This window comes from Manihot esculenta, chromosome 13, assembly GCF_001659605.2.
Source record: "Manihot esculenta cultivar AM560-2 chromosome 13, M.esculenta_v8, whole genome shotgun sequence".
In the NCBI taxonomy this organism is placed as follows: Eukaryota; Viridiplantae; Streptophyta; class Magnoliopsida; order Malpighiales; family Euphorbiaceae; genus Manihot; species Manihot esculenta.
Window position 1 is genome coordinate 6448739 of NC_035173.2, and position 13268 is coordinate 6462006.

Here is a 13268-nt window from a genome sequence, read left to right on the forward strand (position 1 = left end):
AAAATAAAAAATTTATTAAAAATTCAAATCGATCAAATTAAATTAAATTGAATCGAATCATAATTAATTCAGTTTAATTTTTATAAATACTACAATTTTAATTTTTGGTCAGTTTAATTTTAAATCAAACTGACCGAATATTAACTATTAATTTTTTATTATTTTGAACTACTTTTGAAGCATGTATTGAATTGGATCTCTTTTTCTAATAAATTAATCTTATATTTGGTTAAAAAAAGTCACTAAATTTTATTAGATTAATTTTTTAATCATTCTATTAAATAGAATGCTTGTCAACTTAATCTTTATTAAAATATTTGAGTTCACAAAATATTTTGACTACAGTTATAATTACAAACGCTAAATAGTATAAATACACAAAGTTAAAAAAAAAAAAAGTTGTAAAATTTGATACCATAAAATAAAGAATGTTTTAATCAAATGATTTGGAGAGAAGGATTAAATAATCAATTTTAATAAAATATAAAGACTTAAAAATAATTCACTAGTCCTAATAATTTAATAATGAAATAATATAAATGAGTAATATTAAAAAAACATAATATGAAATTTATTATTTTTAAATTAAAATTTATTGTTTTAATTATATTACTTGATGCGAAAATAATTACCAATCCTTGTTTATGTGATGAAAGGTTAAGTACTTAAGTTAAATAAACCTTAAGTATATGTTTTAAGTTATTAAAATCAAATTTAGTATTCTAATTTAAAAAATTAAACTAATTAAATAGTCTTTAATATATTAATAATATTTAAACTAATATTTTTGCAAATATTAAAATTATAACATTAAAAAAACCCTCAAATATATTAACGAGAGAATTTGAAATTATAATTAATTTAAATTTAAATAGACTGATTAATTTTATAAAATAAAATGTAGGTAATTTATAATATAATCCTGAAATTTAATAAAATTTATAATTTAATTTAATTTTTAAACTTTGATTCTGTTAATAAAATATTCATTACATTAAAATTTATTATTAAATTATAATATTTAATCCTTCCGAATTTATTTTTTATAATAGTTTTATTTTTTAAATTTTAATAATCTAATTTTTATAGTTTTAATAATTTATTATTTGAATTTAAATTAATTTTTTCAATTAATAAAAATTATTTTATTAAAAAATAAAATTAAGGAATAAATTATTTATAATTAAACAAGTCCACGAAGGCTCCAGTTCCCAAACGCACGTTTCACTGGTCTAAACCATAGACCAATTTCCCTTGCAAAGCAGAGGATCTCTCCATAACCATAATCTTCCTCTCACCGCTCCCTTTGGCCTTCCACTTCCTCTGAGCTCTCAGAGACTCCCAAAGCTTAAAATCGTTCATAAGGTCGCCAATTCAAAATCCCTCCGTCGTCTCTATCTCTCTTTCACACGCTTCTGCAGCCATAGATAGTTTTTTACGGCTCGAATCTGTTCCAAGTAAGCGTCTGTAACTTCTTTTTCAATTCCGACTCATTTTCTCCCTTCTTCTAGCATTTCCTTTGTGCCGATATTGTTTTTGATTTTGTATATTTAGTTTCAATTACAATGAATCTCAGCAATATTTTCCTAGTCGTTTTCGGTTTGCTTGCTTGCTGTATGTTTCTTCAGCTTTGATTAACGGGTTATGGCTATCTTCACTTTCAGATTAATAAAAATCTATTAATTAAGCTGCTTTTATTGAATTTTCATATGGGAAATGAAAATTTTGAGTGTCAACTTCTCTGTTCTTTTGCCGAGAAACTCTGGAAGCGCCAAAACAAGGGACATAATTACGTTATTTAAAGCATTTTGTTTAAAGCGAAATGGAATGATACTTTCATGGCTCACTTATATTGTTAGATTATATCTCGTGTACCTCGTGTGAAGGATGTACTTAATTGATTTCCTATAACTAGTAATTTTAAGCTTCTGCCCCTAATTGCCAAATATTGAACTGAAAATAAAAAATTTTGGCATTTATTTTATTGAATGACGCAGGCAATACTGTTTAATGGTGCGCATTTGAGATTTGAAGGTTTTTTTTTTTTTTAATCTCTCTCTAGACAAGTTGTGATGGTATGCACTGAAAACAGTTAATGATAACTTTAATCCTTAAATTAAACCAACTGCTACTATATGTTGATTAAGTACTAAAACTACCCATTAACAGAAATTTTAGTAAATAGGCCGCAGATTATTTTGCCCTTATTAAGGAAAATCAGAATCCATTCAAGATCAGTTTATGAAACCGTTTCAACTAGAAGGATGGTAGTGTTTAAACTAGAATGGTATTTTGTGTAATTTACAATACTGTAGAGGGTTTCCTGTTGTATATACCTGTTGTGTATACTCTTTAGAGTATACTATTACATTTGAACTAATCAAAATGTGCTCTATATTTTCTGTTAGTGGATGAACAGCCTTCTATGAGTGAGGATGGAGATGTGAACCACATTGTAGAGAGTTCTAGTGGTAAAGAGGTAACAACAAGTGAAGGAAGTTCTGATATAGAACCATATGTAGGTATGGAGTTTGAATCTGAAGAGGCTGCCAAGGTGTTTTATGATGCATATGCTACACGCCTAGGGTTCATAATGCGAGTTGATGCATTTCGACGATCAATGCGTGATGGGAAGGTTGTTTGGCGTCGGCTTGTGTGTAATAAAGAAGGATTTCGAAAGTTAAGGCCTAGAAGAAGTGAAAATAGGAAGCCTCGAGCAATAACACGAGAAGGATGTAAGGCCATGATAGTGGTAAAGAAAGAGAAAACAGGAAAATGGGTTGTAACAAGGTTTGTAAAGGAGCATAATCATCCACTGGTAGCTATACCTTCTAATGGTCGTCGAAGTGTGCTTTTATCTCAAACACCTGTGAGTTCCTTTAGAGAATGAAAAAAAAAAATATTCTTTCATTGGTGCTAGCTTCAGATTTTGATAGTTGTTTATCAAGTTTGCATTTGTTGGTTGCTTAATTGTTCATTACTAATTTCTAATTCCATCATGCAAGTTGATCAGCAGGTTCTATTTTTTTTTCCTTCTTGTTGTTATTGAATGCCAAAGTATTCTTTTCATTGTCTAAATGAAACCTGTTGTACAACTTTGGTTTATTATTTTTCCTCCTGGATGAGTTAATTTGCCTGAAGTTTTTTTGATGTATGGAACTGGGTAGAATGTATCAACTATCAAGTAGTTTGCCCTGTCTGTAAGTTGGAGTTTCTCTCTATAAGCTGGAGTTTCTCTTTCTCTTTTAATATTGTTTTTCTGGTCTATTGTAAAGGTTCGCACATTTGACCTTGGGCAAAGCATCATGTCTCTCAGGACATGTTGCTTACCTTTTAGCTGATTACATTTGTTCTGAACCTTTATTTTGAATGTTCTTCTTTTCTTCTTAAAAAACAAAATTAACTGCTTCAACACTAGCATCTTATTTTTCTAAATGCTCAGCATTATTTTTCAGCTATATGGAGAATATAGTTGATGTGTGGAGTATAAGATTTTTACTCAAATTTTGGATGAATATTCTTTCCATGGTGTTTAAGTCCTGCAATTACTGTGCGTTCTTGCCTTGTGCCCTGGGCTATGCATTCCACTAACCATAAAATGAAGGTTTGTTTTGTGTCCATGATACTCCCAGAAATTGGAGTTACCGAATTGGTCTATGAGCAGAATTGCATGCTTTTGGAAGCAAAACTGAGATAGAAGTAGGAGGATCAGAATATAACACCTTGTTTGGAAAATTTTCTAGAGGGGAAGGAAAATAAAGAATATTTACCTTTTGTTATTTTCCTTACTTTTGTTTGAATGAGTGAAAAATAAAAGAGGGAAAGGAAAATAATTATATTGTTTATGTAGGGAGGCATATATAAATTTAGAACAAAAGGTACATTTCTTCTTCATTTTCTCTCCAAATTGGAATGCAAATACGTGAAGGAAAATAAAGGTTATTTTCCTTCCCTCCTTTATCTTCTCCTGTCTTTCCATTATAGGAAAGTGAAAAAATACCTCATTATTTTTCTTGGTTATTTTCCTTCACTCCTATTTTCCACATATCCAAAGACATAGTGTAAGCTGGCTGAATGACAAACATTCTTACTAATGGAGTGCTAGCGCAAATAGCCGATTTCTTTTATTATTCTGGCATTATATGATAGCTACAATTAAAGTCGTGTAAAGACAAACTGCACCTTAGGAAAGGTTTTCTCAGATGCATGCACCACTTAGTGAGGCAAGTATGATTTTTGTTTTTCACTGAACTAGTCCAGGTTATATTAAGCATCTCTCCAGACCTCTTTAGAAACATCTAATTATTGGCAGTAGGAATTTTCTATAAAGGGTCCCACGTGACTATAAATCTCTAATCATTTTTAATTGAGCATGGATGAATAATGCTAGGTGCTATGCCTTTCTCCTAGTGACAGTGGAGAAGTCATGGTGAATGCAGCAAGCTGGAAAGTAGCTACCTACCATTCTGTGATTGTGCCCAGCCTCTGCTGTGAGGCATATAATCCAATAATCACTTTCCTATACATATGATAAAAGGGGTAACTCATAACTTCTATATTTCCCAGTTGTGCAAATATTGGCTTTGTTCCTTCTGCACTCTATGCATCCTTCTTAGTAGAGTTATGGCATTCTATTCTTCCTTGTCTAAATCTGGGAGAAATTTTGCCATGTTATGTATGAGCCTAAAATTTTATGCATTTTGGGCTATATGCATGGACTAACAAATAATGAGCTGAGGCGTTAGTGGGTGTAAGAAATTGTTTTATTTTGGGCAAATGAGGTCATTAATAATATGAAGTTGGACCAGTGGAAGGTGACCTGCAGGTTGTGACTCCAAATTAATGTATAGGATATTCTGTAATTAGAGGAAGGTGGTTGAGTCTGGTAAGTTTCTGGTGTTTTGTTATGCTAACATTTGGAGGACCTTGATTGTGCATTGCTTCTTTGTTTTAGGCCCTTCCCTTGAAGCTTTTCCTTCCTCTCTCCCTTTTTGTTTGTTCTGATTTGTATTGCATAATTGCATTATAATTCTGTAACTTTTTTAGTTGAAATATTTTCTAGGTTCTAGTCTTGCCTATGTTCTATTCATGTAAGCTTGCGACATTCTTAATGTGTCTCAAGTCTTTTGACCTGTTATTGCTATAAGTTAGGACTCTATTAGTGTTAATATTGTTTTAGAAGTCTATTTTAGAATTTGTATGTTATATTGATTAGGAAAACTCTCATAGCGCATATATAAATACTACTCATTATGAATGAAAGAAATGCAATTTTTCCAAATCAATTGACATAGTATCAGAGCCTATTCCCAAAAAATTAAATTTCCTTTGAGAAACCCAGTGAGTTTCTCCTTCATAGGTTTCTCCCAAACCCTAGGTCACCACACAGAGTGACTATTTAGCTTCACCACCCATCCCAGAAGGGGCGCCGACCGCTGATCGGCCATTCCCTAGAGTCCAATCACCGAAGGAGTAGCGCGTGGGCCTCACGCGCCCAATCTGCCCAGATGTCGTCGGCCCATGCGTTGCGTGTGAGCCACTTTCCGAGGACCTTCGCTTCGGTCTATTCTCTCTTGATCGACTTGTCGAGGGGAGTCCATTCCGGTATATTGCCACCCTGTTTTGTGAGCCTTTGAAGATGCACTTGCTTATTTTTATTGCTGCAATTTCTGGGTCTGCTTTGAATAGGCTGCCTAGTGCGTTTGAGTTCGTTTGATCAATCTTGGGCCTTTGTGATACCTATGCATTGTGGCAGAGAATAAACTTGTTGTGACAGACGTAATTCCTGTAATGACCATAATTACGGAATACATACTCAATGGGACTAATTTCTTGGACCGGAATAAAACCATTCGTGTGTAGCTGCAAAGTATTAATAAGGATGATCATCTTACTTGTGATCCACCCAAAGATGCTACAAAACAAGCTTGGTTGCGGGAACATGCTTGATTGTTTTTATGAATTTGGAATTCTATTGAAAGTGAGAACTAATAGATTATCTTGAGCTTTTGTTCTTTGGTAAAGAGAATGTTTCTTGTATTTATGATGTATGAAAAGCCTTTTATCGTTCAGAAAAGCTAGAGAGACTTCTTATTGCTTATCTCATAGATTTTAAACGTGTGTATGAAGAACTTAATGTCTTGCTTCCTTTTAGTTTGAATGTTAAGATTCAACAGTCACAACGGGAACAAATGGCTGTCATGTGCTTTCTTGCTTGCTTACCTTCAAAATTCAATATTGCTAGAACTTAGATTTTGTCTAGCTCTAAGCTACCTTCTCTCAATGAGGCTTTTGCTAGAGTTCTTCGTACCGAAACGACACAATTTGTGTCCTCTCAAGCTAGTAGTGCACTTGTGAGCTGTCACAATAATAGTAGTCGTCAACGGAATAAAGGTGGTAGCAAGGGTGGGGCATCAAGCAATTGCAACAGAGAAATGGAGGGTCGCAATCAAGAATCAAGTGGAATTGTGTGCTATTACTGCCATGAGCAAGGATGTACCAAATGCACATGCTGACAACTTTAGCACAAAAATCAACATGCTCATTTAGCTTATGTTGCATCATTTAATACAATAGATGTCTCACCCTTTGAAAAGAATATTCTAGTTTATGCAAATGAATATGCTCAATTTTCCCAACACTAAGCATTTTTAAAGTCCAATACCTCTTCCATAACTGCCATTGCAGGGTTAGGTAAATCCAACATGTCTTTTTCCCTTTTTATCAAAATGGGTTATTGATTCTAGTGCTACAAATTATATGACAGGTAATCTAAATCTCTTTTCTACTTTTCATTCTCATACTACACCATTTAAAGTCACTTTGGCAGATGGCTTCACTTCTTTTGTTCTTGGTTCTGGAACTGTGGATCTAACCTTGTCAATTCCTCGTCTGCTGTGCTGAGTCTACCATCATTTTCTTTTAATCTTTTTTTTAATAAACTCATACAAACCTTGAATTGGTGTCTCATTTTTTTTTCTGGTTATTGCTTGTTTGAAGATCTTATGCCGAAGCGAATTATTGGTAGAGAACATGAATCTGGAGGTCTCTACATACTTGACACAAGAGTGTCGAGATCTATCACTTGTTTCAGTGTTTAACTCCTTTTGAAGTGCACTGTATGCTCAGACATCCTTCATGATTTCTCTAAAGTAATTATGTCCACAATTTCATAATATTTTGTCTTTAAATTATGAGTCCTGTCAGTTTGTTAAACACCATCATCTTTCTTTAGTTTCTAGAGTTAATAAATGGGCTTTATTGCCCCTTGAGTTAAGTTCGTTCAGATATTTGGGGTCCTTATCCTAGTGTCCAAGACTGATTTTAGGTATTTTATTACTTTTGTCGATGATCATTCTTGTATGACTTTGTTATATTTAATGAAAAGTCGTTCTAATCTATTTTCTGTCTTTTGTGCTGAAATAAAAACACAATTAATATTTGTGTGCCCATTCTCCATAGTGACAATGCTAAAGAATACTTTTCAACTCCCATTCAATCTCCTTCATTAGTCCTCTTGTGTCGACACACCTTCTCAAAATGGGGTAGCAGAAAGAAAAAATAGACACCTTTTTGAGGTCGCGTGACACTTTTTTTTTTCAAATGAGAATTCCCAAATAGTTTTAGGCTAATGTTGTCTTCATTGCCTTTTTTTTATCAATAGGATGTCTTTTTCTGTTCTTAATGGTGATATTCCTTATACTCTTCTTTTTCTATCCAAGACCTTATTCCCTCTTGAATCTTGGATTTTTTGTAGTACCTGTTTTGTTCGTCCTCAAATTACCAAATTAGATTCAAAATCCCTCAAGTGTGTCTTCCTTGGATAGTGGATACTCATGTTTACAAAGGGGTTATAGGTGCTATTCTCCTGATCTTAATCACTACCTTGACTCTATTGATGTCAATTTCTTGGAAAATATACCCTCTTTCTTGTGTCCTTTACTTCTACAAGCCAATGAGAGGATGATGATATACTTGTTTATACTATAACCCCTAATGTGTGTTCTATATATGCTCCTACAGCTGTTCTAGCACCACCTCGGCCACCTATAGTCCCTATTTTTCTTTGAAAAGGTAAGCGTCTTTTTTTGTTTCCTATGATCACTTATCTTCCTCATCTAGTTTCTTTATTGCGTCTTTAGATTCTATTTTATCTCATTATGGTTGGCGTGCTGCTGTGGAAGAGGAAATGATAGCCTTGGATGACAATGGTACTTGGACTTTAGTGAATTTACTTACATGAAAGAAGGTTATTGGATGTAAATGGATATCTGCATTAAAAGTAAATCTGGATGATTCTATGGCTCGTCTTGAAGCTCATCTTGTGGCCAAACAGTAGGCCTAGATTTATAGTATTGATTACTCTGACACCTTCTCTCCCGTAACAAAGATGACATCTGTTCGTCTTTTTATATCAATGGCAACAATTTATGATTGGCCTCTACACTAGCTAAATATTAAAAATATCTTTTTACGTGGTGATCTCCATGAGAAAGTCTATATGGAAAAACCACCTGGGTTTGTTATTTAGGGGGAGTATGGAAAGATGTGTCGTCTCCGCAAATCCTTATATGGTCTGAAGTAGAGCCCTTGAGCTTGGTTTGGGAGATTCAGTGAGGTAGTTCAAGAGTTTGGGTTGTAGAAAACCAAGTGTGATCACTCACTATTCTATAAATAATTTGAGGCTGACATTACCTTATTGGTTGTGTATGTTGATGATATTGTCATCACAGGGAGTGACATTGTTGGCACTTCATCATTAAAATCCCTTTTTCATACCCAATTTCAGACGAAAGATTTGGGACCGTTAAAATTTTTTTTTGGTGTTGAAGTATCAAGGTGCAAGAAAGGTATTTTCCTATCTCAAAGAAAATATGTTCTTGACTTGTTGGCTGAAATTAGAAAATTGGGTGTCAAACATATAGTACACCTGAGTCCCACTTAGTATTGTGAATCATGTTTTCTCCAACAGTCAATCATGGGACAGTTTTAGACTAGATCTTGTGCTATTTGAAGGAAGCTCCAGGACAAGGCTTGTTGTATTCAAATTATGGGCACTTTAATATTGAGTGCTTTTCAGATGCAGATTGGGCAAGTTTATAGGCAGATTGAAGATCTTCCATAGGATCTTGTGTCTTTGTTGGGGGAAATCTTGTGTCATGGGGAAGAAAGAAATAAAATGTGGTCTTTCGGTCTAGTACAGAATCGGAGTATAGGGCCATAGCACAATCAGTATGCGAGATAGTTTGGATGTACCAGTTATTAAATGAAGTTGGTCTCAAGTTTTCTTGTCTGCCCTTTATATTGCTTCTAACTCGATTTTCCACGAATGAACCAAACATATTGAAAATAATTGCCACTTCTTTCGCAACAAGATTCAAGAAAAGTTTATTTCTACAAGTTACGTTAGAACTGGAGAGCAGTTGGGAGACATCTTTACAAAAGCTTTAAATGGAGTTAGGTTGGCTATATTTGTAACAAGTTGGATCATGGTAAACATCTATATTCCCGCTTGAGGGGGAAGTGTTATTGCTGTAAGTTAAGAGTCTATTAGTGTTAGTATTGTTTTAGAAGTCTATTTTAGATTTCTTTTATATTCATTAGGAAAACTCTCATAGCTTGTATATAAATACTACTCATTGTGAATGAAAGAAATACAATTTTTCCAATCAATTAACATGACCATTTGTGCTGGTAGAATGAAAAAATTTTCTTCTTGCAAATGGTCCGCATCAGTAATCTTATGCATAGATTTCACAACCCATTTAGATGATACACTTCTGAGCAGTTTACAGATATTGTCAGAGGAATGAGACTTTGTTATCCCAAGCTGAGTTAGCTAAGCAAGAATGAGTAGTTAGAAGCACTTGGTAGTTATGATGAGCTGGCATAGTTAGTTACAAGTTGTTAGGGCAGTTATGGAGATTAGATGAGCTGGCAGGAACTCTTGTATAAAGGAAGAGAAACTTCTGTAATCATTCATTTTTTGACGATCAATAATACAACAAATTCAGCTCTCTCTCTCTCTTTCTTCTACTTCTTATTCTTCTTCTCTGTTCTGCTTCTTCTCAATCCTTCTCCAATCTTCTTCTTCTCTTGTTGTTCCTATCAAGTCAGGAGGTGATTCTTCATGCGATCAGTTCCCGACATTTACAAATCAATGATTCCTTCTCTAACTAACTGGCTGACTTAACAACTCTTTAACTAATTCACATAACTGCTCAGCTCTTCACTACAGTCACAGCACTACCCTCCCCCCTAAGAGCATTCTCGTCCTCAAGAATGACAATTGGAAGCTGGTGTAGAATAAAGTGGACAAGCATCCATATGGAATCTTGAATATTATTGTCATTCCATTGAGTCAAACTTTATTTGTTGGCATATTTTGCCTGTAGTTAATTTGAAATTGAGTGTCATCATAGACTCAACTTGGACACGGCTATGCTTGCTTACATGTGACAAAGATAACGGAGAGATCTGAATTCCTTGTCTTTCCAAGTAGGACCTTGATTACTGGACTTTGGAAGAGAAGCTTGAGCCAACTGATCAACTTGATTGGATAATGAGCAACTTGAGGTTATGAACATAGGAAATTGTCAATCAACTTAACGTTTCTACAAACACCTTGTGCACAAATTCTCTCTTTTTTCCTCTGCCTTCTTAATGTTTCCCATTTCATTTCCACAAGAATTACGGAAGCACCGTAGCTGCACTTCTACTCATGGTTTCTGAAATATTGTAACCTTTGTACAGTCCTCACAATTGATGTAATTCTCTAATTTCTTCCTTATCAAAAGTACCTCCAAGAATCTCAACTACAAAAGGATTAAGAAAATTTCCATTGCAAACCTGATATAGAACCAATTCCAACTTTAATTTCAAGAGATTAACACCAGAATTCTTTTGTTCTTGTAAACTATTAGTGGATTCTCCAACTTCTCACACCTCAAGCAGAGGCAATATACCTCTTGTTTCAATCCCATTAGTTTAGATTCTTCCCATTTGCCCTAAATTCAGTGATATTAGATTGAAATTCAGGCGCCAAATTACACGCAGGCCCTTCCCTCAGATTAGTTGCAGACTCTTTAGCTTTTCCCTGTGATACCCTCATCATCTTCCATCTTCTGACTCATCATTTCTTCAGTTTTATGCAATCCCAAACTTAAATCTTAAATTTTCTGATTCTACAACTGCATCTGTTCCACCAGATTCTGCAGTCTGGGGTTCTCAGTAATCATGGCTTGCTTGATCTTTCTTGTCAATTTGAGTTCTGCTTCAATTGGATCTCTAGATTGAATTGCTATGTTGCCAAAATGTCAGAAATTGGTTGCATGAACAATCACATCCTGACTTGATAGGAATAACAAGAGAAGAAGAAGAAGGAGAATATTGGAGAACGAAGGAGAAGAAGCAGAACAGAGAAGAAGTAGAAGAAGAAGAAGCAGAAGTAGGAGATAGAGAGAGAGAAGAGAGCTGAATTGGTTGTATTGTTGATCATCGATGAATGAATGAATGAACAAACAGAAGTTTCTTCCTTTGTACAAGGGTTCCCGCTGGCTCAATTTATCTCCATAAATGCCCTAACAACTTGTAACTAACTATGCCAGCTCGCCATAACTACTAACTGCTTCTAACTACTCATTCTCACTTAGCTAACTCAGCTTGGCATGACAAACTTTAGACTACATGTGAACATTTTTATGAAAGAGGAAAAGAGGGGGAAAGCCTTAGAGAATTTTACTTGGTAGTTATGGGAGTTTCAAATGCTTTTTTGGTGTATGTTAAAAACAAGGCTAATGGATCTCCGCTTATTGCCTTGAGCAATAAATTGCATTATAGAAATTCTCTGTTTGATCAAAGTAGCAATGATTAGTAGAACTAGAACCTGAAATTTGCTGCTATTCGCTTCTCTTAGCCCCAGAATATGGAAACATTTTGAGTTCTAGGAATCCGAAATAGGGATTTCTGGATGTTCAACACGATCTTTTTCAGTATCTAATGATTCTCCTTCTGGGTGGAGAATAATAACGCATTCATTTAAGTTATGCATATATTTCTTTCCAACTTTTGAACTTGAGGGTGATTGCCTGTTTTTTTTTTTTTTTTGCAGGTGATCTGCTCATAGTTGTATCCAATTTACCTTTATATTTTGGTAGAGGGGAAAAGTTCATTTCAACGATTTTATTAATATACTTATTGTGCTGCATGTCGCTCATGTATTTTGTAGGATGAGAAAGATGTAAAGATCCGGGAACTGACTGCTGAGCTACAACGAGAGCGCAAGCGGTCTGCAGCTTATCAAGAACAGCTTTACATGGTTTTGAGAGAAATGGAGGAGCATTCCAATCACCTATCAAGAAACATTGAGGATATAGTGCAAAGTGTGAGAGATATTGAATCAAAGAGGTAGGCAGTATGTATAGGTCTTAGCTTCATTAGCTATTTTGCTCCTGTACATTTTCTTTGAGATGCTATTTGGTTGTTTCCTAATTCTAGTCTGAACTTGTAGGTTGGCCAGAATTATCCTGTACAAAACTTTCATGAAACTTTTGATTTCTTATCTCATAAAATTAGTGTGGCTTTTTCTATTTTTACTTATTTTCAAACCTATCTTAATCCGATCTTGTACAGCTAGGTGGCTGGCACACTCTAGGTGTATTTGGATGGAATGATGGGATATGTTTTTAAAGTATGATAAGGGAACGTAAAGGAAGTAGAAACCTCCAAAAACCATGCCCTCTTTAAATAGCCACCGTTCCAAATAAAGAAATTATTTTAAAAACCATATTTTACTTCTAAAAACTCTCTCCCAAACATAGTGATATAGGGCAGAGTGCGTCATATATTGCCCCTTGATTCCGCATGGGTTGGATTTAACAAGTTTCTATATATATCTTAAGGTAAAAACGTTTTAAATTATTTATTAATTAATTTTTTCGTTAATTTTATTATTAATTATTTTATTATTTAGTTCTTGTAATTTTAAAATATTTATTAGTTTACAAATTAAATATATTTTAGACTTTTATAATATTCGACTGCTATAATCAATTGAGAAATTAATTAATAGACTTTTTAAAATATCAGAAATATTTTAATATAATTTTTAAAATCGAGTAATCAATTAATAAAATTTTTTCATACTATAAGAATTAAATAGTAATTTTTTATATTTTAATTTTATTTCTTAAAATTAGGGTTGACAGGGAATTCAAACCCTACACCCTGCTAATGCATAGTAAGTACATAGTAAATAAGTGTGTATTACT

General features: G+C 33.9%; 1 protein-coding gene across 2 annotated transcripts; it reads left to right on the top strand.

The window, feature by feature from the left end:
- The first annotated feature begins 1219 nt into the window (after positions 1–1219).
- On the top strand, positions 1220–12591 carry LOC110629011 (protein FAR1-RELATED SEQUENCE 5). 2 transcript variants are annotated; one of them, XM_021775845.2, is made up of 3 exons: positions 1220–1457; positions 2409–2869; positions 12227–12591. In XM_021775845.2, coding segments are annotated over exons 1-3 (645 nt in total). In that variant the 5' UTR covers positions 1220–1456; the 3' UTR covers positions 12410–12591. The 2 variants fall into 2 exon arrangements, with proteins under 2 accessions (XP_021631537.1, XP_021631538.1); XM_021775846.2 differs by having other exon boundaries at positions 2420–2869.
- The last annotated feature ends 677 nt before the right edge of the window (positions 12592–13268 follow it).